General features: G+C 43.6%; 1 protein-coding gene and 1 long non-coding RNA gene across 2 annotated transcripts in view; one reads left to right on the top strand and one right to left on the bottom strand.

Moving 5' to 3' along the window:
• The window catches only part of LOC147030766 (tensin-1-like), a 434,197-nt gene extending 411,780 nt beyond the window's left edge, over positions 1–22,417 (bottom strand). The window contains exon 1 of the mRNA XM_085875172.1: positions 22,292–22,417. Within this exon, the coding sequence (XP_085731298.1) occupies positions 22,292–22,305 (14 nt within the window). The 5' untranslated portion in view covers positions 22,306–22,417. The remainder of the gene's footprint in view (positions 1–22,291) is intronic.
• Positions 22,418–23,540: 1,123 nt separating this feature from the next.
• On the top strand, positions 23,541–24,279 carry LOC147030765 (uncharacterized). The gene is made up of 3 exons (XR_015056502.1): positions 23,541–23,589; positions 23,670–23,760; positions 24,108–24,279. It is a non-coding gene; the product is annotated as an uncharacterized LOC147030765 (long non-coding RNA).
• Positions 24,280–26,305: the final 2,026 nt, after the last annotated feature.

The raw sequence follows: 26,305 nt of genomic DNA, 5'->3' as shown, positions 1-26,305 counted from the left end.
CCGAACTGGCATTAGTGAGGATGCCAGAATGAATTCCATCACAACTATTGCTGCACGATCTGGAAACAACAAATGCCATCTGCCACATGGATACATTGTCTTCCGCTTCACCAATCATGACGAGGAGGCATCACCATTGTATTTGGTGGTTGGGAGTTATTATGAAGATTATTGATTTTATACATTCAGGTCGGATTCATCCATTCATCCGACATTCAGGTCGGTTAACTTCATAGTATTGGACACTATGAAGCTATCCGACCTGAATGAATATCATGACTGTACCATCATGATGACCTCATGACTGCAGCCCCTCTCACAGTACAAAGTCACCAAGGTCAAATGCTGTCGTATATAAATATATATATATATATATATATATATATATATATATATATATATATATATATATATATATATATATATTGTTGTGGTTGACCAAATTCGCAAACTACCATTCAGGTCCTTAAGGTGAGATTTCTCTGTAAGTATATGTGTAGTTAGGCCCAAACCCGTTGTCTAGAGGGAATAAATGTCATTCATGAGGGCTGCGACTCTTCAGGATAGCCGTTTTTCTTTTACTATCTTTATTTTGGACCAGCCGCCATTATTACCACCACCAACCACGTCTCAACAGCCATCACAACAACAACCACCAACCACAACGCCGCTTCACAATAACAACCACCAACCACAACGCCGCTTCACAATAACAACCACCAACCACAACGCCGCTTCACCACAACCGCCACGACCTTTACCGTCACAACTCGCCACCATCGCATCACCGTCATCTCGCGCCACTCGTGGGCACCGATGCTGGACTCATGCGGGGCGCGCACCGAGCAGCGTGTTCAAAAACATCACGGACTTTCCGCAGAAAAACGGATCAAAAACGACTCACGCCCACTTTTGTTCTGTCCAATCGGTGAGCGAGGGGCGATTTGGCCCCGCCTCCAGGGCGTTGGAGGGCGGTCGCTATATGCAAATTCATGGATCAAAAAGCATTCACGCCCACTTTTCCTCGGGCCAATGGGGAGCGAGGTGAAAGGTCGGAGGCAGAGGGTCAAAGATAAAAGAGCGAAGCCACGGGGCTTATAAAAACGACTGCGTTCGTCAGAGGAGGGCAGTTCGCAGTTGGCAGTTCGCGGAGCCAGTGAAGAGTTGGGACGAGTCAAGAGAGGAGACGGAGAGGGCGATCGGACGAAGCTGTGGAGAGGCGGCGGCGGCGAAGGCGGTTGAGGGGGTGCTTGCGTCGGATTCGGGGAACTGCGGAGGGAGAGGCCGGCGGCGCGACCGAGGTCGTGGTGGAGACGCTCGTCGCGGGACCCGAGATTTTGTGAAATCCTCCTTTCCCCGAGCATCAGCAACCCCCTCCTGTTTCCCCCCGCGCTGAGATAGTGCGACAAAAGGGGGCCCCCTTCCCACCCCCTACCAGACACTGTCCGCGAGGCCCGTGGAGTTGAGGCACCACCGCCACTTCGAGTCTCATCATCAGACTGGTAGGCCCGACACGGTCTCGGCCCCAGGCCCGCCTACCCCCCTCATCCTGGAGGGTGGTTCTCTTTTCTTTTGCTTTGGGAATATGTGTTGTCGGCGCCGTCTGTGAAGTAAAATTGTATAAGTGTTGCCGAGTGCCCGGTAGTCGGATAGATCTGCATTGTTGCATTTGCTTTTTGTCTTCTTCTTTTACATGTGCTTTTGGTGGAATTGTATATGTGTGCTTTCCGTTCATCGCGAAATAAATGTCCTTATTGTTGAACTGTTTTCCCGCTTCGCTTCGTCATTTCTTTCATTGAATCCTCATCTTGCTTCACGTAAAGGGTTGGTCGTGGGCGAAGACGCCCGATAATGAATCGAACCGTCGAGGCCGACGAATAACACCGCTCGGTTATCCCGATAGTACGGAATGGGTCGCTTAAGTGGCCCGTGTCCGAAGTCGACCTGCGGCGAGGTGCGATCGCCCGGTCTACCCTCCGTGTGGGTACTTAGGTAGGTCGAATTTGGCGAGCAACCCTATCCCACGCGGGGGCCGATTGGCTCGATCGTGGTGAGACCGAAAGGTCCACCCATGACTGGTTCCCGGCGTTAGTCCGAGAGGGTCACGACTGGATTGTCCGTCCGGTGGGCGACGTGCCGCGATTCGAGTTACGTGGCCGTTCGCACGCCGGCGGGCGCGAATCCGCAACAATATATATATATATATATATATATATATATATATATATATATATATATATATATATATATATATATATATATATATATATATATATATTGTTGCGGGCCGGCGGAGTCGGGTGAGAAGACCACTAGGTGGGGGAAGCTACGTCGATTCCCACCAGACTCCCCGGAATTGTAGGCCATCGCACAAGGATAATTCCGTGACGCAGCGGGTCGCTTAACCGACCGTGGACGCCAATGACTCAACCGTGTGAGCTAGGGTCCTCCCGTTTATGGGTTAACCGAGTGACCTAATTAATCACGTGGTTTAATTACCGGGGAACCACGCCCTCGGTATGCCTTTCCCGAACCGGATCACTCTACCGGATCAGATCACTTTTCCGGATCGGATGCAACAGAGCGACACTGCCAAGGATGTACCGGCTAAAAGGAACAGATCGTTGGAAAAAAAAAAGTCCGGCTAGAGTCGGATTCGGACCATGCTGGACCAATGGGAGAAAAGACAAAAACGAGCAGGGAACATTCCTAATAATGATAATTTATTTACAATGGGCATGGAAAAATATGTGGCATACTAAAGATTTATTGGGGTATGTAACGCAGGGATAGAGGAGAGAGGTGTGGTGCGACAATAATACAAGCAACTTTCGAAAGCAGACACAGGGCAGACTTAACGCGAGATTAATAACAGTAACAATAATAATGATCTTCTCCAGACTTACTTAACAGACAGGTGCCAGCACACTCAGACACACACAGAAAAAGAAACCCCAATGAGAAGGGACTGTTGCAGCCAGGGAGAGAAGGGGTTGAGGTTATGCTCTAAGTACCTGGGCATTTCGGGGGAGGCGATGCTCCGTGGTGTGGTACCCGACAGTAGTCGCGTTGTCTCTGGCCCAAGCCGCACGTGTGGAGCCTGTGTTCTGAAGGAGGAGCTTCAGTGGAGAAGGGCGGAGTCCAGAGTGCGAGGGTGGAGTAGTGGGCAGAGACTAGAAGCAGGAGGCAGTTCATCGAGGCGAGACATGGGAGGAGTCGAGAAGCAGGAGGCAAGGTCGAGGTCGTGTGGGTGGAGACGAGAAGCAGGAACACACCACGTGAAAACACACATACCACACCACACCACCCAGACGGAGGAGCTTCTCTGTCTTTTATAGAGCCCGAAGCTTGGGGGAGGGGATCATGCCAAATTTGTCATCACCCGAATTGGGCGCTTAGATTGGCCCCGACCCCTCACGTGGTCCACCAGCTTGGGCCGGGTTTCGGGTAGACGTTGGTGCAGCAGATCCTCCATGGCGGCGCGGCAGCCCACCCACCTTACAGCGAAAACGCACGTGACTCGCCGCACATGTCGGGTTTTGGGTAGACGTTGGTGCAGCAGGCAGATTTACCTCAGGAGTGATCGGAGGGGAGGGTACCGTGGGTTGGCGTGGAAGCTCACAGCGACAGTCCAGCACCTAGTACACATCACGGATTTCGCCTCAGAAAAGAAAAGAAGGAGAGTGGGAATGAAATGGAGGGGAAAATGATTTAATAACCCTAACTCTTAGACCATCGCAACGCACTCCCCGTTGTCCCGCTAAACAAAAGGAAGGGGTTTATCTGCACGTATATTAATGGAATAACTGTCTTGGGACACACCTCTGTTGTATGCATGCAGTTCCGAGAACCGCAACAATATATACACAGACACTCACACACATACAAACACACATAAACACACACAAACACACCTATTGGTGGAAAAGGAACAGTCAACCAACCAACTTATTTTTTCTTTAATCTTGATTCCAACAGTTCAGGGTAAGCTACTTCGATTTGCCTTATCCATTCTCCTCGTCTTTTGTATTTTCTTCTCTCAATCACTTGTTCTTCACATCTCTTTCCACTACATCCTTCCACCATTATCTGTTTTTCCCTCGAAATGGCTGATTCCATCCTTTCTTGATTGGTTCCTCATGCCATTATTGTCAGATCAGGCCAGATCAAATCTGCGACTTGCTACAGGTACCATGTAAACATGTACTAACCTGTTCCATGGTTGGGTTGTCAGTGACTAAACCGTCTCCCCCACTAGGTTTCCTGGTAAGGAGGGTGTTTGGATATGGACACCCAGCAGGATTAAAAACAAAACCTGTCAAAGGGTGGAGGAACTCCTTGTGAGCCAACGGCCATCGATATCTAGTGCCCAACTGTGTCTGCAGACGTCCTCGTGCAGTTGGATGACTTCTAATGAGGAGGTTTGTGGCAGGATTTGCACTCTGGCCACCGTAAAATCCTTCATTCCACAAAACATTCCAGAAGCATAAAAAATCTGAAAACCCACTCCATGGGAGGACCTACTGTGCAGCTTCCCTTCGCAGGGCAGCTCACCGGATGACGGGATTGGGGCAAAGCCTTCGGGACCCCCAATCTTCGATGATAGGAGTGAAACCACGGGGTATCATTCCCAGGTGAGATTGCAGGAGAGTGTGTCGGGGTGGTGCTGAAGTGTCGTCCACCAGACGGCAGTCTCCTTGAGCTAACCTGAGGCAGTTCCTTCGGGTGGGTGCCTGGAATGTCCTATTTCTAAGAGAGGATGATCACCTGTCTCTGATATCATCTGAGCTCAAGCGTTTTGACATCGGTATTGCAGCACTCTCTGAGGTTCAGACACCGGATTGCGGCGAGATCATGGTGGGTGGTTACACCTACTATTGGATGGTCACTCTGATGGTTACCATGCCCAAGGAGTTGCTGTAGCTGTGTCCAATAAGCTGACACCAATGATAATTGAGTAACACCGGTCAACGAGCGTACGAGATGAAGGATTCGTCACTCCTTGGGTGTCATTTTCCTGGTCTCAGCATATGCTCCAACTGAGGTGAGTGATCTCACCGTGAAGGATGCATTCTACGCCACGCTCGAGTCTGTGGTTGATCAGTGCCCCATGAGCGATATACTTCAAGTTTTGGGGGATTTCAATGCATCGACTGGAACTGATAGGGATGGTAATGAGACGTGTGTTGGTCCCCATGGGTCAGGAACCGTGAACCTGAATAGCATGAAGTTCCTTGACTTTGCAAGAAGACATGGACTTAGGGTGGCTGGTTCATAGTTTCAGTGCGCACAAGCTCATCGCTGGACTTGTATTCAAGTACTGGCAGTGTGACAAAGGAGATTGACCATGTGCTTGTTGATGGTCGCTGGAGGATGACGCAGAACTGCAGGGTCCACCGGAGTGCTCATTTCCTCAATACTGTCCACCGGCTTATTGCAGCAACTCTTAGGTTGCACCTTAAATCCAGGAGAATGGTACCATCCCAGCCTAGGCTGGATGTTGGCAAGCTCAAGGATGAGAGGTTAGCTGAGGAGTTTGCGAACAGGCCGAGTGGAGATTTGTGGGGTCTGGGTGCTTTAAGAGATCCTTAAGAGTTGTGGAGTGCTTTCAAGACCACCATCCTTGATGTCCCCGGTGGATGTCTTGGAACTCACCGCAGAACGAAGAAGAATTTTGTCTCTCAAGGGACACTGGATACCATTAATCAGAGTCGCAGGGCAAGAATGAATGGCAGAGCTGAGTTGTTCAGGGAGCTAAGGCGTTAAACTGTATGTACGCTAAGGGTGGACAAGGAGGCCTATGTGCGAGGAATCTGTGAGGGGGTCGAGCATCACATGTGGTCAAATGATTCTCGTCCTGCTTCCAGGGAAATTGGTGCATTGCGTTTGTCCAAGCCTGTCCCTCGGTGAACTGCATTTAGAGCAGAGGCTGGCGGGCTCTTGACAGAGGAGTCTGAAGTGAAGGCCCACTGGACTGGTTACTTTGAGCGGTTTTACCAGGCTGATCCAACAGCTGTCGAGTTGGACGTCAGGGGTGTTAAAATCCCTGTTGCTGACCATCCAATCAACTGTGGTCCACCTTCGTTTGTGGAAACACAGGCTGTGGTGAACCGGTTGAAATGGTGTAAATCTCCTGGGATCTGTGGCATCCACGCTAAACTTCTGAAGGCTGGTGTAAATGCTATATTCATGTCATCACATGCAGTTCTGTGATCTGCCTGGAACACAGGCATCATCCCAACTGACTAGAAAAGGGGCTTTGTTGTCCCTCTCTGGAAAGGGAAGGATGATCTCCAGCAACTTCCAATGGGTGACACTGCTCTCAGTGCCAGGCACGGTCTTTGTTCAACTAATTCTTAAGAGGGTTCGCCACCGTCTGCTTGAGCACCAACGCCCAGGACAGTCAGGCTTTACACCAAAGAGGTCGATGATTGACCGTATCCTTGCTGTTCGGGTCCTCACTGAATGCAGGTGAGAGTTTCAGCAGGGGCTGCTTGCAGCGTATGTTGATCTCTGTAAAGTGTTTGAGTCAGTGAATCGGGATGTCCTCTGGAGGAATCTTGGTGTTTGTGGGTTGTCACCAAAACTGATCAATCTGATGTCTGAACGATACTCTGGTACTGAGAGTGCAGTGAGATGTGGTGGTACAATCTCTGACTTATTTCCAGTTGCTACTGGAGTTCGTCAGGGATGTGTACTGGCCCCCACTTCTTTTCAGCACTTGTATGGACTGGATTCTGGGGAGGATGTCGGAGAGATCAAGCTGCAGTGCATCATTTGGTAATGTCAAGATCTCTGACCTTAATTTCGCAGATGATGCAGTCATCTTTGCAGAGACTCTAGATATCCTTTTGGGGGCCCTCGTGGTGCTGAATGAGGAGTCGGAGCCACTGGGATTACGGGTTTCCTGGGTCAAAACTAATATCCAGGCTTTGAATGATATTGGATGCTGCTGTCCTATCTGTGCCTGTTTGTGGTGAGGATGTTGAGGTCATGGAGAGATTCACTTACCTTGGCAGTGATATTCATGTATCTGCTGGCTGTGAGCCAGAGGTCAACAGACGTTTGGGATGGCCTGGGGAGTCATGGATTCACTTGTTCATGGAGTGTGGTGCTGCCGATGCATGTGTGGGAGGATGAAAGTCCGAGTCTTCAGGTCCTTGGTGCTTCCGGTCTTGCTCTATGGATGTGAGACTTCGACTCTGACCAGGGATCTGAGACGGAAGCTTAATTCCTTTGGTACCAGGTCTCTTTGGAGAATCCTTTGCTACACTGGTTGGACTTTTTGTCCAATGAGCGGTTGCTGAGAGAGACTCAAATGAGATTCCCTGCATTAACCGTGAACATCAGCTGCGGCTGTTTGGACACGTGGCTCATTTTCTGATCGCTGATCCTGCTCACCAGATTCTATCAGCAAGCGAGTCTCATGAGTGGAGGAGGCCAATGGGCCAACCATGTGCTTCATGGTTGCAGCAGGTTGATCAGCATCTCAAGGAGATAGGTGTGGGCCAGGCTTCTGCCTGGGGGATGGCCAGATGGAGGCCCCTGGAGTAGCAGCGGAAAGTGGACGCAGCGACGTGCTGCTCTCGTGCATGCTCCCACACCTGACCTCATGCGATCTTCTCATCAGGTGCACAAACCACTGCAATACCTAGCCTCTCCAATCTTTTCTGTAATCATGTAACTCCGGCTCTCTTGGCTTTTTCCTCATTCCTCATCCGCTCTCTTTGTGATATTCGGAGAATCCACCTAAGCATTCTCATCTCTGTCCTCTTCAGTATCTCCTCTTCCCTTTTTCTTCAAGCCCATGTCTCTGTATGTAACATACATTATTACTGGCTGATCAATATCTTGTAGATCCTTACCTTCAATTATCTCAGTATCCTTCCATCATATATGACACCATTAACCTCCTTCCACTTCATCCATGCTGCCCTCACTCTGTCCCGGAGTTCTAGTTGACAACCTCCATTTTCCTTTTATGCTGAGCAAAGGTATTTGAATTTGTCCATTTGTTTCAGCTCTTCACCTCTACTGTCGACAATCCTGACCCTCTCTGTTCTAACCTCGTTACACACCATAACCTCTGTCTTCCCACAATTAATTCTCAACACCTGCCTCTTTAAGCTCTCTTGCCATTCCAACACTCTTCTCTGTCATTCTTCCTTTGATTCTGCTATTGTGGCGAAGTCATCTGTGAACAGGATCTCTCACAGTTCTTGATCTCTGAGGTCACTCAGCACAGCAATCACCGTCACAAAACGGAAGGACCTTCGTGCAGAATCGTGGTGCAGACCATTCTCCACTTTACAATGTTGTGAGTCTCCTTTTACTGTCCTTACCATAGAGCTGACCCCTATACATTTCCATCGCAATTCCAACAAACTTTTCCACTACCCCCTTCTTTCTGAAACACCAATACACACCACTTATTTTTGCTCACTTGGAACGTAGTTCTGGGGAGCTTATGGGATGATGCGTTGTCAGTCCATCAATCCTTCAGTCAGTCAGTCAGTCAGTCAGTCAGTCAGTTAGTCAGTGAGTCCATCAACACTTGCAACTCCTGAAAAACTGCTGATGGAGTTGTGACCATACTTGGCTAAAATTATATTTGATACGTTTCAACTCAAGTTTGTTCACGGCATTAAAAAAAAACAAACAAACAAAAAAACAAGCAGTCATAGACTGGTACTTACGAAATCGTCAACTTGACCACTGACCTTGTCTCATAAAAGCTGTCTCTCGAGAATGTAGCGACGCAAACCAGAAGTTTCTTAGATGATTCTGTACCAAACCATGAAAAATCGAATGTTTTGGATGTTTGACCTCACTGTGACCTTGACCTTTGACCGATTTTAACCAAAATCTAATCAGCACTAGCCATCACCCTCCTGAATCACGTGGTGTAATTTGACATTGGTAGCTTCTTCCGTTCTCGAGTTATCTGTACCAAACCATCAAAAATCAAATATTTGACCTCACTGTGACCTTGACCTTTGACCGATTTTGACCAAAATCGAATCAGCACTAGCCATCACCCTCCTGAATCATGTGGTGTAATTTGACATTGGTAGCTTCTTCCGTTCTCGAGTTATCGTGCATACAAACAAACAAACAAACAAACAGAAACGGAAGGCATCAATATACTTACGAAATCTTTAGATTTCGTAAGTAAAAACGGGGCACACAATTTTGATGAAACCTGACCACAACCTTCATCATCTGCGACGTGCTAAAGTTTGTTCACGGCATTAAAATAAATAAATAAAGCCAATAACATGGTTTCACTGGTACATTTTGCTGATTCTGTCCCACGTTGACTTCCTCCTCAGCATCATTATTCTATTCTACCAGGTGAGCTCCCAGGGGTATTGCTCCTATTTTTACATCTGATCATTTGCCTTCTCTCGATCTATGAATGCACAGCACAGTTTCATATTTCCTCCCAGCATGTTTTCCTCAATCTGTCTCATGATGAAAATCACATCCACTGTTGCCATTCTTTGCATGAATCCATACATCTCTTCTATTTTCACAATCTCCCTCAACCTTTCATCTACAATCCTCTCTTGTACCTTAATTGCATGCCCCATCAATCTGACCCCTCTGTCGTTTCCACAGTCCATGGTATCTCCTTTTTATTTGAAAATTGGTATTATTATACTTTTCCTCCAATCATCCGATATCATCTCCTCATTCCCCAACTTTCGAATCAACTCCACCATTCACTTTACTCCCCCAAGCACGAATGCCTTCACTCATTCGACCATAAATTCAGATGGTCCACAGAGCTTTCCACTTTTCATTTTGTCAAGTGCTTTTCTAACCTCCTCCTCATGAACCTCCCTCTTGGACCTTCGATGCTCCATGCCTCAGTCATGCCCTCTCATTTTTCCCATTTAATAATCTATTTAATTACTCTTTCCACATCTCTTTGTAGGATCTGGCCAGCATTATTCATCGCACACACTCTCTCCAAATGCTGCATTTGCTTCTGTTTCACTCTTGATATTGTAACAAATAGAACTAAACTCCACTGCATTAATTAAGAAGGAGCACATTTAGCTGCAGCCAACATTTCGTTTGTGGTTCACACCTAACTTCAGCACATAAATTCAACCTTATAGTTTGTCTCTTGGGATGAGATCCCAGCGCGTGCAGTTCCCATCTGAGATCGCTTGCGGTTTTGTGTGGGGGCTCCACTCACGACGACATATTTTCAAAAAGAAAAGCCCAAATGTGGATTGATGATGTTTTGACTTTATGCCATTGACACATTCATCAAATTGCAGTTACAATTCATTCAGAAGAGGCCAGCATGATACAGAGTGTTGTCATATCTGCCCCACAAGTAGTAGTTCCAGCTGCCATGGTTGGTAGTACCTGCTACAGGTCTCAGCGACTGATTACATAGTTAAGGTAGCTTACTTCCTTTGTCATATACCTGGTGTTGACTTAATGGTTATGGTGGTGTGCTTGGGATCCTAGGACCCTGAGTTCAAATCTCACTGAGCTGTTGAATTAATACCTGGTGGGGTTGACTCTGCCTGTCATTCTTCTGAGGTCGGCAAAATGAGTGCCAGTTTGCTGGTATCCTGTGTCGGAATGGCGACTCATCCATGATTGTACCCAATAGCCAAGGAAACTGCTGAGACAGCACCAATGCTCTGCACAGAGTATGGTCCCAATGGATGGATGGACTTCCTTTGTCAAACAAGAGAAATGAGCCTACAATGACAAAAGGGTGTAACAGGACACAAAGGGCTTCAGTTCAACAGGCCAACCCAAACAACTTCCCCAGTAGAGTGAGCCTGTCAGTCATGTGAGGCAGTCGTTCCAGAAGTTACTCTCAAATCCAAAGGTATGGGCTGCAACAGAGGTGATGCACTATGATGCATAAATTTGATCAGTCAACAGGTGGAAGCCCATTTGGAATAAATAAAGGAAGGTTTATGACATATGTCTTTAGGACAGGGCAACTGAAAAGCCTCTAAATCATCACATTTTGGTTCTGCAATGGATTCAACATTTTCAGGTCCAGAGAGAGCCGTGGCAGATATGCGTCAACTCAATTACCTCAACCACCGAAAGTGGATTGAGGTTATGTTTTCACCCCTGTTTGTCCGTCTGTGAGCAGGATATCTCAAGAAGTTACGGAGGGATTCAAACAAAACCTCCAGGTCTTCAAGACAGCTGTTCGCCACCATATCAGATTGTCCCCAATCAAAAGCCATGATCTTTTCTCCCATCGTTAACCCCCTCCACCCGCAACACCAACACCACCCCAATCCCTCCTTCCAAATTTCCAGTTTTCACTCCTGAGAGTTTCCTTCGGTATCCATCTTGTCCACCCTAGGAATCCTCTCCTGCTCCTCATTCCCCACCAGACCAATTGTTTGTCCAGGTCTGACTTTATCTTGGTCTTCAACTCTGCTCTTGGTGTTTCCCCCCTCTCTCAACTGTTGCTTTTGTCGTCTTGTGGCCTGATCAATTCAGTGCAATAATTATATCTCTTCCACGAGCCTCGACGATGTATGCAATTTTTTTTTTTTGGATGTGCAGGTTGGGTGTGTGATGAGGCCAAATTGATTAGATTTTGGTGTCGATCCGGATCCGGATCCGGATCCATATACAAGAATTGTTTAATTGATTCTTCACCATTAAGAGATGGTGCCAAAATTGATATAAAGCATGATATCTCAAAAAGTTATGGAAGTGTTATGACAAAACTAGATGGATAAGTTTGGTAGGTCACAAGAACAAGTCGATTAGATTTTGGTTAAAGTTCGGATGCAGATCCGGCCTATGAATGTGATACAACACAAACGGTTCAGCCTGGCAGAGGTATGTGCACGCTCTACTGAGTGTCGTTCTAGTTTGATGGGAAATTATTTGGATCATATATGGACTTGTATGTACAGTATGTTATTATCAAATAAAAAAAATTTTTTTGAATATACTCTATTATCAAAAAGTAAATCACGTTTTTCACCTCAATGAGAAAACAGCATAGCACAAACAGAAGAGAAACAACAAGGAAATTAGATGCAGGGGGAGGTCAATCGGCCCATCATGCCTGCGCTACACAAACATCAAAATAAATAAATCCATCAAGTTAACAATTTCATTTCATTGGGGGAGATCATTGAATTTTCACCGGGGAGAAAAGTGTGCCAGACTCAGGGATATCACCAGTGTTCAACGTGACAATGGAGTGGGGGAAGGTGGTTTTAGAGTGAATAATATACACCGACTACACACTATCCCTTGATGAGGCTCTCTCACAGACATCACACATGTACACAATTACCTCTCCATATGCAAGCTAGCGACAAGTCCGGCCAATATCCCTTTCGCCCTCTATCTCCAATGCTTCTCGGTACCTGTCTAATTCCAATTGAAACTTATCTACTATGTCTGCTGCCTCCTTTCCAGGGAGACCATTCCATGCATTAACAACTCTTTGAATGAAAGACCCCTGCCTTACTACTTACATCCTGTCTTAACTCTCCCCTTCTTTACTCTCAGGCGATGGCATCTGGTCCAATCAATGTCTATTCTGTTGAAAAACTCTTCTGCATTTATTTTTCCCAAACCCTCCATTATCTTAAATTTCTATCTGATACCCTCGTAATCGCCTCTTCTCTAATGTATAAAGTCCCTTCTCTCTCAACCGCTCCTCATAGCTTAATCAAGCTCGCCCCCAGAATCAATCTAGTCACCCGGAGCTAAGCCATCTCTTGGGTTCATCAGATGTAGAGACCAAAACAGTACACAATATTTATTCGACATGAGGCCTCACTAAATTTCTGGACAGTGTTAATACCACCATTTTTAGTTTGTAAATTTTATCCTCCAGAGAAGACAACTTAAAAATCCTATTAGCTGTAATAACCTATTAATTAATTGAAGCTGCGGTTGGTAAAGCTTGGTAAACTTAATTTGTTTCAAATATCGATCAAGAAAATTTTCCAGCAAGACCAATGTTTACATCTGATTTGCGATGGAAACTTCAACAATTCAAGAGCAGCACGATGATACTAAAACCAGGTTGTTAGGACGGATGAGAAGAATGTTATTGGCAATTGCTCTGTCGAAATCTTAAAAGACCATGATCATTGTCATTGTCAAACCTTCATCAGCATTTCAAGGAATATTGGTTGAGATTTGACAAGTTGCATGCTGTGAGTGTGCTAAAATCTGGGCGAAAAGTGTTCCAGCAACGATTGCTGTTGCAGGCACACTTGAAGCTAATCGACAACATTGCATTTCCAAATTTCAGATAATGAAAAAAAGAGAGATCAGGCTCTAACTGTTGAAGTTGTTGATGTCCATGGATGGTGACTTTAGCAATGAAATGGGAAGTGAAGTTGACAAGGCAAGGTATACGAATATGAAGCAGGTAAGAATGGCCAATAGTGATCCTTGCACATAAATGTGCATTGTATTAATCAAATTGGTTTCTGCCATTAAAGGAGGTGCTTCCAAACAAGCCAATGAAAACATTATGTTTCACAAAAACATAATCCATCATGGACCACCATTATGTCACCGACTTATTTGCCTCTTCTGCAAACAAAGCATGCCTGCCCAAGTGCTGTGCACAGACCCCACGACTTCACTTGCCAAATTCCTGCAGAATAAGGGGATGCTGTAAGAAATCCTTATTCGCTGCATATTCCTTTCCTTATATGCACCTAAAATGAGCTCTGTCACAGCAAGGACTTTTTCCTGACATGTGACTTAATCATATATATATATATTTTTTTTTTTATGCAGTACCTTCAAAAAGTGTTCACACCTCATTACTTTTTCACATTTTGCTGTGTTACAGTATGAATTTAAAATGTATTAAATTGACTTGTTTTTTTTGTCACTGATCTACACATCATACCCCATAATGTAAAAGTGGAATTTTTTTTCATAGAAATTTTTACAAATCAATTAAAAATGAAAATATGAAATGTCTTGGGTCAATAGGTATTCAAAACCCTTTTGCTATGACACTCCAACTTGAGCTCAGGTGCATCCAATTTCCTTTTATCATCCTTGAGATCTCTCTAGAACTTGATTGAAGTCCACCTGTTGCCAATTCAATTGATTGGACAAGAAACACACCTTTCTATACAAGGTCCCACAGTTGACAGTACATGTCAGAGCAGAAACTCTACCATTATGTCCAAGGAAATGTCCATTAAAAAAATTGTTAGGAGGCATCCATCTGGGGAAGGGTATAAAACAATTTCTAGAGTGTTTCAAGTTCCCAAGAGCACAGTGAGCTCCATGATTAGGAAATGGGAAAGAATATGGAACTATCCAAACTCTTGCTGGAGCTGACCGTCTGACCAAACTGAGCAACTGGGCAAGAAGGACCTTGATCATACAAGTACAAACAGCAACAATTGGTGAAAGTGGAAAACATTGTGGGGATGACATGAGTTGACAATGAGCCATCATCTTGAATAAATGGATGAAAAAGTGTGTGTAGATATAAAAAGCATAAAAATTCTGAGATAGGATAAAAAAAAAATTGGGACAATAAGTATCCATCCCCAGTGATGAGAAAAGTCACAAGGTGGACAGGTGAAAAACATAATTAATGGATAAAGAGAATAGTTATAAGTGAGTTTGCAAATTTGCTGTCAAAATGGCTCCATGAGTACTGGGCACAGATTAAAGACCTCGATTACAAACTACCATCAATAAGTTTCTGATGGATGTGTTCAAAGTGTGCATTTAAGTTTCTGAAAGTAAGAGTTTTAAGTGACTTCAAGAGACATGAAGGATAATGTCACCTGATTATACCAATGAATATATTGTGGTGCTTTTAAATTCACCTTTGCAGAAGAGTGAACAAAATTACTGTACTGCATATATACCAGCAAAAGCGTCCATCCACAGTGACAGGAAAAGTTTAAGTTAATCGATCAATTTAAATTGCATATTTCATGGACTTCAAAAAGGTTAATTGTGTTGCACTTCTGGTTTCACTCAGAGCCAAAGCTTTGAGCTACTTATACCACCCAGCACAAAATGGTGGTGCAAGATTGGGCAGCGGAGGTTGGATTTGTCTGAAAAAATTAAGCACACAGCCATGCAACCTCCATAGACAAACATTGGCAGTGGAATGGGCCATACTGAAGAGCTCAGTGACTTTCAATGTGGCACCGTCATAGGATGCCACCTTTCCAACAAGTCAGTTCGTTAAATTTCTGCCCTGCTTGGGCTGCCCCGGTCATCTGCAAGTGCTGTTATTGTGAAGTAGAAACGCCGAGGAGCAACAACAGCTCAGCCACGAAGTGGTAGGCCACACAAATTCACAGAACGGAACCGCCAAGTGCTGAAATGCGTAGTGCAGAAAAATCATCTGTCGTCGGTTGCAACATTCACTAACGAGTTACAAACTGACTGTGGAAGCAACATCAGCACAAGTACTGTTCGTCGAGACCTTCATGAAATGGATTTCCTTGGCCGAGCAGCCGCACGGAAGCTGAAGATCACCATGCACAATTACAAGCGTCAGATGGAGTGGTGTAAAGCTCACCGCCATTGGGACTCTGGAGCAGTGGAAATGCGTTCTTTGGAGTGATGAATCACGCTTCACCATCTGGCAGTCTGACGGATGAATCTGAATTTGGCGGATGCCAGGAGAAGGCTGCCTGCCCAAATGCATCGTGCCAACTGTAAAGTTTGGTAGAGGAGGAATAATTGTCTGGGGCTGATTTTCACGGTCTGGGCTCGGCCCCTTAGTTCCGGTGAAGGGAAATCTTAACGTGATAACATACAATGACATTCTAGATGATTATGTGCTTCCACCTTTGTGGCAACAGTTTTGGGAAGGCCCGTTCCTGTTTCAGCACGACGATGCCCCCGTGTACAAAGTGAGGTCCATACAGAAATGGTTTGTCGAGATCAGTGTGTAAGAACTTGACTGGCTTGCACAGAGCCCTGACATCAACCCAATCGAACACCTTTGTGATGAATTTGAACGCCGACTGTGAGCCAATCCTAATCGCCCAACATCAGTGCCCGACCTCACTAATGCTGATGCCTGAATGGAAGCAAATCCCCACAGCAATGTTCCAACATCTCGGAGAAAGCCTTCCCAGAATAGCAGAGGCTGTTATCGGAGCAAAGGGAGGACCAACTCCATATTAATGCCCATGATTTTGGAATGAGATGTTGGACAAGCAGGTGTCCACATTCTTTTTGCCATGTAGTGCATGTTGAGATAAAATTGAGAATCAAGTGACTGAATATATAACATTGCCAAAACCTTTTGGGCTGTTTGGTGTCAGCAGCATGACTGTCAGTTAAAAGCTTGATATTGTGGTATTTGTGGATAAGCATTAGTAAATGCCTATGCATGACGTTTAAAATTGACGGTTATCTGTTATAAGTTTCATGTAGCACGGATCGATAAATTGTAACATAAACTGCTTAATGTAATGAGCTAATTTTGACTGTCCATGGTAGTATTTTACTGTAAACTGCTTGGTGAGATTCGTGAAGATACTGGAACATTCTTAGACAAAAAACTTCAAGTATGGACAAGAATCACATTTGGTGGAAGGCACGGGATTGTTCTGTGTTGCAATATAAACCCGCGAGAGGGAGGTGTAGGAAAACAGGTGACATGTGGCGAGCTGTGCGTTTCCATCGTCCCATGCTCAATTTAACTCGGATGAGTGAACGAGGTGTTAATGTCCAGAATGGTTGTTAACGCGTGACGCCGATTGTAATCAGGTTGATTAAAACTCATGAAGATTGTGTCGGGAAATAATTCCTTTGAGCTCTTCAATCACCCTGGATGGGCCAGTGTACGAGAGAGAACAATGCGACAAGACTCAATCATTCAACAGCCCTGGTGGACGAGATGAACATGCGTAAGTTGAGCCGGCAGGACAGAGACACCGGACGGAAACAACTCAACGCGGGAATCGGAGTTGGACATTGTATGTAATGGTGAACTTCCTCATTTGATATTGTATCTGTTTTTTTGAAATACAAGTTTCAAAAACGTTATGCTGTTGATGTGGTCACTGTAACGTCACTCAGAAGTCACAGACCCCAACTGACAAAGATCCATTTGATTGGTTGCCAACCGGTACGATCGTTCATACTTGTGAAGCGCAAATCTTGGGTGGCAGTCGTGAGAGAACGAGCTGGATTCGGAAACACGAACAACATACCATACGTACACTAAAGGGAAGGAAACCCCATGGTGTGCGAACCCCAACAATGACCCATAACTGGGATGGTGAAGAGTACTTCAGCTGTGCTCTGTGACTCACCTAGTTTGCCCTTGTTGTGAGCCACAAGTACAATAACAAGAAAGTATTTTAGCTCCAGCATCAGGATTACTTGAAAATTACACGTTGCATTTGCAGCGTGAAATCTTTGTCAACATGTCTGGATTACCAGCTGGAAGATTAGCAAGCTTGCATTAGCTACAGATGGTGTAAATTGAACTGCATGTACTTCACTTTTTCAACACTAAACACAACCTATAATAAAGCAAGGCAATGTGTTCACTCCAACTTACTCATGAGAAGAAAAAAAAAAGCATAAGATGATTACAGCTGATCATTGCATTTTTGAACATGGCATATTCGATTTTTGAACAAAACAAAAGAGTGGTACAGTGTTAACGTATTAACTGAACTGAAACATGACTGTTGAAATGAATGAGTACTTCAGAGCTTCATTTGAGACAATTGAGGCACCATTAAGAAACACAATTCTTTGACGTCACAGATAATTTTGAAAAGAAGGCAATTCTTGAACCAAATATACATTGGCAATCATCAGTCTACACGCCAGAACGGGTTTGTCGGACTTTGGACTCCAAACGTTCCATGAAGTGTGGTGATTCACGAAAATCGGCTTTACACAAAGGCAACAAAGCACTCAGAGAGACGAGTGTGAAAATTATGCAATTGTGCAACTCAATTGATGAAGACCTTCATCACAGAGTAGTTGTCATCATCTCTCAGTTGCAGGAAGTACATTGACAAAATGGTGGTCACATTGAAGTTGTTTAGTGTTGCTCAAACTTACTGCATATGTATACATTGTTGCTTCGTACACATTCAAACTTTTCAATCAATTGTAAATGTGTCATCATTGCATGGGCCAACTGTAGCGGAACAATGAAAGGTTTGATGAATAACTAGTGTTGCTCGTGAAGGCTACTGTTGCTTTCCATCGGCGGACGTGTAAAATAATGGATGGAATAAACAGAAGGTTGATCGAGGCATCCTGACCACCGTGGGAAGCAAGAAGCTGACATTTTGGTTGTTAAACTTTCGTCAAAGCCAAAGGGTGACGGCTAATGCCCAAAACGTCAGATTTTCATTGCTTCTGACAGTGGTTAGCATCAATCAAATTTCCACTGATTCTATCCAATGAAAGATTTGGTTTCCACAAAATTTGCATGGAATTGCCAAAATAACATGCACTTTGTTCTGTTTTTCAAAACACATGCGGTGCTTTCTCTTTGGGTTAAAGTTAAATAATTACCAAGGATGCTCTGGAAGTGCCATATTGCATTGTGAAGGCAGAGTTCCAATGAGTAACTTTGCATGCTAGTGGTGAGACAGGTTCAGACCGATGTATAAACAGTATGTGAAGGAGGCACAACTGGGGTACATTGGGATAACCCCTGTAGCAAACATTCTTAACCGACGATGGAAGTGTCACGATGTTGGCACTTCATATAATGGTCAATAATAGCTCCTGGATGGGATGTGCCAATGCAACCCAGGTCCCCTACCCCCAAATCACCACCAACCAGACTCATTGGCATTGTGGTTAGTTCATCTGCTCCGATCATCTGAGTTTGGTGGTTAGGTTCTGACCAAGAAGGAGTAATGGGATGTGCTGCTTCCTCACTTGACGCTCTGCATTTATAGTAGATAAGCAAGAGACATCGCTCGTGGTTGGAATCCCTTTGGGAGAGAGATGTCCCCCTAAAAGTTCTCAACTGACTGCATGGGGAGAAAAGTTCCACCACTATTTTCCCCAAAATCAATGGCCATGGTTGTCTGATGTGAAGTCCTGCGTTGTCTTCTGTCTCTGTCTGCATGTGAGTGTGTGATTTGTGTCTGAGATCGCTCACAATTTCCCCTCCATCATATCTGCATATATAGTAAAAAGATGTCCGCTAACAAATATTTAATGTCTTTTAAATATTAATTTTGTTCTGCAGCAATTCCACATTATTCTCTTTGTTTTCTCCATTAAAATATTATTTGCATCATACAAGAGTCTCAAATGTGATATCAGATTGTGCAAATCCTCTAACTGCTTGGAAGCAGATTATAATAAGCACATCTTGGTGTGAATGTACTTTTCTTTTTAGGTTATCTCTTCGAGCATGACCGAATAATATTCGTGTTGAGAGGAGAGGTGACAATCCGTCCATCCGTCTGTCCGTTCACAATGAAGTTGAAGCGGGAGATCTGGTCATTAGTGATCCTGATAGAGGTCGATGAGACGTACACGATGGTATGACTTTCAAGGTCACCGAAGGTCAAGGTCACGAGGCCTTTGAAGTTGCGAAAATGACGATTTTCAAATTCTATCTCCTCCGCCATTTCTCAAGCGATATTGAATTTGATTGTGGCATATGAATCTATGGGACAATATCTAAATTTTGATCAGGCTGGATTTTCGATATTCGCTTTTGTTTTCGTGTCACGTGACATCAAATTTGGCAAAAAATGTGAAAATGACGATTTTCATGCGAAAATGACGATTTTCAAAATCTATCTCCTACATTTCTCAAGCGATCTTGAATTTGATTGTGGCATATGAATCTATGGGACAATATCTAAATTTGGTTGGGCCGGATTTTCGATATTCGCTTTCGTTTTCGTGTCACGTGACTTCAAAGTTGGCAAAAAATGCAAAAATGACAATTTTCAAAATCTATCTCCTCCTACATTTCTCAAGCAATCTTGAATTTGATTGCAGCATATGAATCTATGGGACAATATCTAAATTTGGTCGGGCCGGATTTTCGATATTCGCTTTCGTTTTCGTGTCACGTGACTTCAAAGTTGGCAAAAAATGTGAAAATGACGATTTTCATGCGAAAATGACGATTTTCAAAATCGATCTCCTCCTACATTTCTCAAGCGATCTTGAACTTGATTGTGGCATATAAATCTATGGGACAATATCTAAATTTTGTCAGGCCGGATTTTCGATATTCGCTTTCGTTTTCGCGTCACGTGACTTCAAAGTTTGCAAAAACTGCCCTACCTTCAAGAGGCTATATATTTTCTCGCAGAGATGACCGTCACTCCCACACAGGGGTAATTTTTAAAGAATAGTTAATTACAAGAGTTTAAATTTTAAAAATACCATCTCGCCCATACTCTGGTTCTAATTTTCAAATCGGTTGTTGTGGAATAATTTTAAAAGGTTTGATTACAAAAGTACAGCTTGTGTCAATAAAAGGTTAACCGCTTCAAATGACTTTTGCACCTTTGGTCATTATCTTAATTTTTTGGGGTTTCTCAGGAGTGATTAATGATCTTTGGAGAAGTCATTCAAACATAACCAAAGTATTCTATGGAAAAAAATGATGTTTTTTACGGAGCAAAGAATCAACATTGTCCAAGTGGTATTTCAAGAACAAATCAATTGCTTCCGTCCAGACAAGGTTCTGTACTGAATATGGAGTATATCCCAGAAACAAACCAAGCAAGCCAGCCATTTGCAAACTTGTGAAAAAAGTTCAAAAGTGAAGCGACGATTCCAAACATTAACAAGGGAAGATCTGGTCACCCAAGAAGTGTAGGTGTGAAGGAAACATGGAACGAGTTTGTGTGTCAGTCATGCAAAGTCTGAAGAAATCGCATCGACAAAGATCGGCTGAACTGGGTCTCACTTCCAGCGTTCTCAGAAGAATAATGAAACAAGATTTAAACCTCTTTCCTCACCACATCACAACAGCCCATAAATTCACTGATGGGGATAAAGCAGCAGAGTCGTTGTGTGTGATGGATGGGGACAAAGCAACAGAAGTTGGAGACAAATCCAAACTGGATTCGCGATGTGTGGTTTAGTGACGAGGCACACTTTCACATCAATGGTGCTGTCAATTCACACAACAACATTTTCTGGGGAAGTCAATGTCCAGATGAGGTTGAAGAGAAGTCGCTTAAGGGTCGGAAAGTCACAGCTTTTGTGGCTGTCAGCGACAGAGGTGTGTTTGGGCCGAATCGGTTTGAAGACAAAAACAGAAGAACGGTTACCATCGATCAAGAACGATACCTGTTGATTGTCAATGCTTTTTATGAAGACTTCAAACAATCGATGAGCACTGCAGCCCTCCGGTGGCAGTGGTTCATGCAAGACGGTGCTACCCACATACAGCCAATGAAACAATTACCTTTCTGCATCAAAAATTCAGACGAGTCCTCAGTTTGGGTGCGGAAAATGAATGGTCTCCGCACAGCTTATGAGGCTTATGTGCACAGTAACAGTTAAAACTTGCAGAAACGTCATTGAAAACTTCACACTTCATATGAATACATGATGTGTGCGTGGGGGTGTATTTGTGATGTGTATTTGTCAATAATTTATTGTTTTATTCCTCAATGTTTAGGTTAAAAAAGTTTTGAAGTGGTTAACGTTTTATTGATCACAGTAAAGTTTGGTGATAAGGGTATTAGCCACTAAAAAGCCTGTTATTGTCCTTCATCCATCCATTGGGACCACACTCTGTGCAGAGCGTTGGTGCTGCCTTAGCAGTCTCCTTGGCTGTTGGACACAATCCTTGACAGGTCACCACTCGGACACAGGATACCAGCAAGCTGGCACTCATTTTGCCGACCTCAGAAGTATGGCAGGCAGAGTCAACCCCACCTGATATTAATTCAACAGCTGAGCGGGATTTGAACTCAGGATCCGAGGATCTCAAGCCCACCACCATAACAATTAAGCCAACACCAGGCATACTTATTGCCCTTAGCTTCTTAGCATTCCCTTCATTCTGTCATTAGGCATACTTTATATTTTTCTATGAAACTACTTTCAACCAAACAGCAACATTTCAGCAATTTGTGCTGAAATCCAAGTGGTTTTTCAAAGTTTTCAAGCATTGCGATGTATAATGACAACAAGGCACATTTCCAATGCATGTTACCAAGTTTTGACAGACAAAAATAGTTAAAAATCAAGAAGGCAGCGCAGACACATTTACCATGAGCATTGAGAATGAAAACAAGTGCAAAACTCAACATGGATGAACAAGTCAAAACAAATAACATGGACTTACCAGCTATGGGGCATGTCATCAATTGCTCTGTGTCATGCATGCCACCAAAACGAGCAAGCAAGCCTGTCGAGAGCAACCCTCACACATACGGCATACCTGTCCTTTCCTTTCCTTACCGACTCCAGGCTCTTTATGTTCCTCCCACCGTGACGCTTCGGGGTGTGGCCTGGTGTTCCAGTGAAGGAGGTTATTTTACATAAACTTGAACCAAAACGTCAAGACCAACCGATATTACTTTCTTACCTGTTGTGCCTTCTGATTGTATATGATCGAAAAAAGAAAAAAAAACTTTTTGATGAAACTATAATCGACTTGGGTGGAAAATGTGAACTTAAGCAAGAGTGAACTTTAGCAAGCAAGCACATGTAAATATAAATGAAACAATATTTCATAGTATGTGACAGTTTTTAATGCAATGGGCCCCATATAAAAAGTGTCAATATTGCATGCTACCCTTATCAAAATCGATTTAACATCAACAATAATAAGAAATATTAATATAAATAAATGGATCTACAAATTGGTTGGACACTACTGTCCAGGCTGAATAACAACAGCAACATGGAATCAGTTTACAAGATTGTGCATGACATCCAGTGAGTGCTAATCATTCACTTTTCCAAGAGGAAGTTAATTTGTGAATGGCTACTTATGCAGCAAACTAGTAAACATGTAAGATATCCAGAAGGATTTGTGGACAAAAGAGACCTGCGAACCTCCTGCCGTGTTCATCAAACAAGTCTTGTGCCACATGGACACCTTACCATGATCTACAAGAGCAGCACAAAAGCACACATTCATTTGGCCGCAATCCCTTTCACTAATGTCACCCAACCTTATATAAAATAGGAAGAGTGAAAGGATGAAGGCCAAAATAAACATTCACCAAGTGATATTCTGTCTCCAGTGGTCCATTACCTCACATCAAGGGCTGATAGTTCATGAGAAACAATCTATTTTTTTTTTGAATCAGTGTAAAACATTTCTTTGGAAGATACCACATTCTACTGTGCTTGATAGCACACATATTTTTACTTTTTTGTAATCTCACTGTAGAATCCTCCTGATATTAAATGAGGCAATTATCTGTACGTATGTATGCAATAACGAACCATGCTTCTTCATTGTCTTGGGTCACTCACCTGCATTTGATTTTTGCATTGATATATTTTCAATTTTTTATTTATTTATTCATATTTTCATTTACAGACGATTTCCGATGGTTTTGTAATTTTTCCTGGTGTATCGGCTTCGATGTCCGTTGACACGGAAAATTACCATGCTTCCCGTTATCTCAGGTCGCTCACCTGCATTTGATTTTTCACTTATTTATTTTCATTTGTTTATTTTCATTTATTAATATATTTTTCATTTACAGATGTTTTCCGATGGTTCTGTGATTTTTCCCGGTGTATCAGCTTCGATGTCCACCGGCATGCAAAATTTCACCTTTCTACGTCACTTGAAAGGTACCAATCTTTAATATCAGTCAGTCAGTCTAATATATAAAGTCAGCTTTACATATTAGATTTGTGCGGCGTGCGTGCGTGCGTGCAAATCATAGAAAAAAAACAGGACTGGGTCGATCTCCAGCAAATTTTACGCACATGTTGGTGATACCTCGGGTCAGGTTATGGGAACAACCACTCCTGTTAGTGGTGGTGGGGGGTAGATGATTTAGGACTTTCACCTATACATGTGGCACAGTGCAAGTGAAGTGGTTTACTGACCCCTGCTGCAGACAGGGGGATTATTAACCTCGGCACAAAATATATCATCCCCACCTTCCATATTACCCACCTGCCCCCCTCCTCAGGTTGCTCCCGAAGGGAATGGATGTTTGTAGTGAATGAAAATGACCATTACAGTGCATCCTGGTGCAGAGTCAGTTGGGACTGTTGCACCTCAGAAATCCTTTTGCATCTATACCAGCAAGTCATTTTACAGTAAGGAACATACAGCATTTACTTCAGAAAGATCGTACATGCCACACATCCACAACCACCTCTGTCTGGAAGAGACGGAATGGGCTGCAGCTTCTTCCCTGGGCACCACAGAGTCTCGACATCAACGCCATCAAAAAGTCTGGGAACATGGATCATGAGCCAAGGATTAAAAACCAACCTCTGCCACATGATATGCAGTAACTCCAACCAAATAATTTGGCCAAATCTGAATGAAGCTCTCAAATCATAGCAGTATGATGAAATGCAAGTCAAAAAGTTAACATCCCTGTGCTATTAGTCTCGGAGAAAAACGACCTCACAGATACTTAAAATGTCGTCACATAACTAGCGGGACAATTTTGAGCCGTGCCAGAACTAACGCATAAAATGAAGCAGAATACTGAAAAATCCATTGCAAAAGCATGAAAAATTACAATGAAACACTTTGGTTCAATATTGTATATGATAACCAGGTGTAATGTTGAATTTGAGTTGGTCACTCTCCTGTTGTTGAAATTTAATCGCAGTCAGGAACTTACACTTTACTTATAAAAGAACATAAAGCTGCTCTTGTCTTGGCAGAGTTCTGTGTTAACTGGTTGACATTCCTTCTTGTTATTATCAAATTACAGTTCCCTTGCCCAACACTCCTGAGAAAACAGTTAATCAGCAAGTGTACTCCTTGTGATGACACCAAATCTCCTACTAATTGGATGGGACAATGTATGAATGGACTTTTTGTCTCAATTATGGTAACTCAACTGACAAAATCATTGGTTATTGAAATTTAGTATTGCCATGAAATTATAATACTGTACATAACAAACCTTACAATATGCAGGGACGGTTTATTAATATTATTTATTAATGACTGGTGGATTTAATGCAAGGATCAAAACTCATATAGCTGTGTTGAACTCTCTAGTACAGTATTAACCTCACCGAAAAGGAAAAGGCCATTGTGTGTCTGTGTGTCTGTGTCTCTGTGTCTCTGTGTGTGTCTCTGTGTGTGTCTCTGTGTGTGTCTCTGTGTGTGTCTCTGTGTGTGTCTCTGTGTGTGTCTCTGTGTGTGTCTCTGTGTGTGTCTGTGTGTGTGTGTCTGTGTGTGTCTGTGTGTGTGTCTGTGTGTGTGTCTGTGTGTGTGTCTGTGTGTGTGTCTGTGTGTGTGTCTGTGTGTGTGTCTGTGTGTGTGTCTGTGTCTGTGTCTGTGTGTGTGTGTGTGTGTGTGTGTGTGTCTGTGTGTGTGTCTGTGTGTGTGTCTGTGTCCACAACATTAACAGTCGTGGGGCAACTCAGCATAACAATTGTGCATATTGTGAGGAAAGCACCAAATTTGGCACACTAGTAGCCTATCATATTATGAACAGATTTGGATATTGGGCCGTCTCAAAATTTTTGATGGCAGTGGAAAATGGCTGCCACAGCCATCAGCGGCTGAATTTGAGATGGCCCAATATCCAAATCTGTTCATAATATGATAGGCTACTCGTCTGCCAAATTTGGTGCTTTCCTCACAAAATGCACAATTGTTATGCTATATTTAGCTAAGTTTCCCCACTACAGGGGAAAAGCTCAATGTGTAACAACTTGTGATTTTTCCACATGAAACACAAACATTCCACATGACAAACCTTTGCCACATTGGACAGAGGGGTGGATAAAACATTTACCAGAGGTAGTAAACAAAACATTACTGTCTATCAACGAGGAACACACTGATATCTCAAGGAAAGTCCATCTTCCTGTAGTTTTTGGAAAAAATAAAACTGAAGAAAGTATTAGATTTCTCTTGAACAAAGGCTAACTTAGATTTGGTAACAGGATACTCCAGCAGACAATGGGGATACCCACGGGTTCACATCAGGTCCCTTTCTTTTCAGGTTTATTCGTGCACATGGACGAGTCTGATTGGGTCCAGAACATGAACATGAATAAATTAACACCTGAAAGGAGTGGAAACATTTTTGGATTCATCCACGATTTACTGGCAATTAATGATGGGTTTACATGAGATCAGCTCCATGATGACATCTCTCCAAAAGAACTGGAGTTAAAGAAGGAAAAATGA

The sequence above is a fragment of the Eptatretus burgeri genome, chromosome 3 (genome assembly GCF_056783735.1).
Source record: "Eptatretus burgeri isolate ZD-2024b chromosome 3, Ebu_testis_v1, whole genome shotgun sequence".
NCBI lineage: Eukaryota > Metazoa > Chordata > Myxini > Myxiniformes > Myxinidae > Eptatretus > Eptatretus burgeri.
The sequence above is the reverse complement of the archived record's forward strand: the minus strand, read 5'-3'. Positions and strand labels throughout refer to the sequence as shown.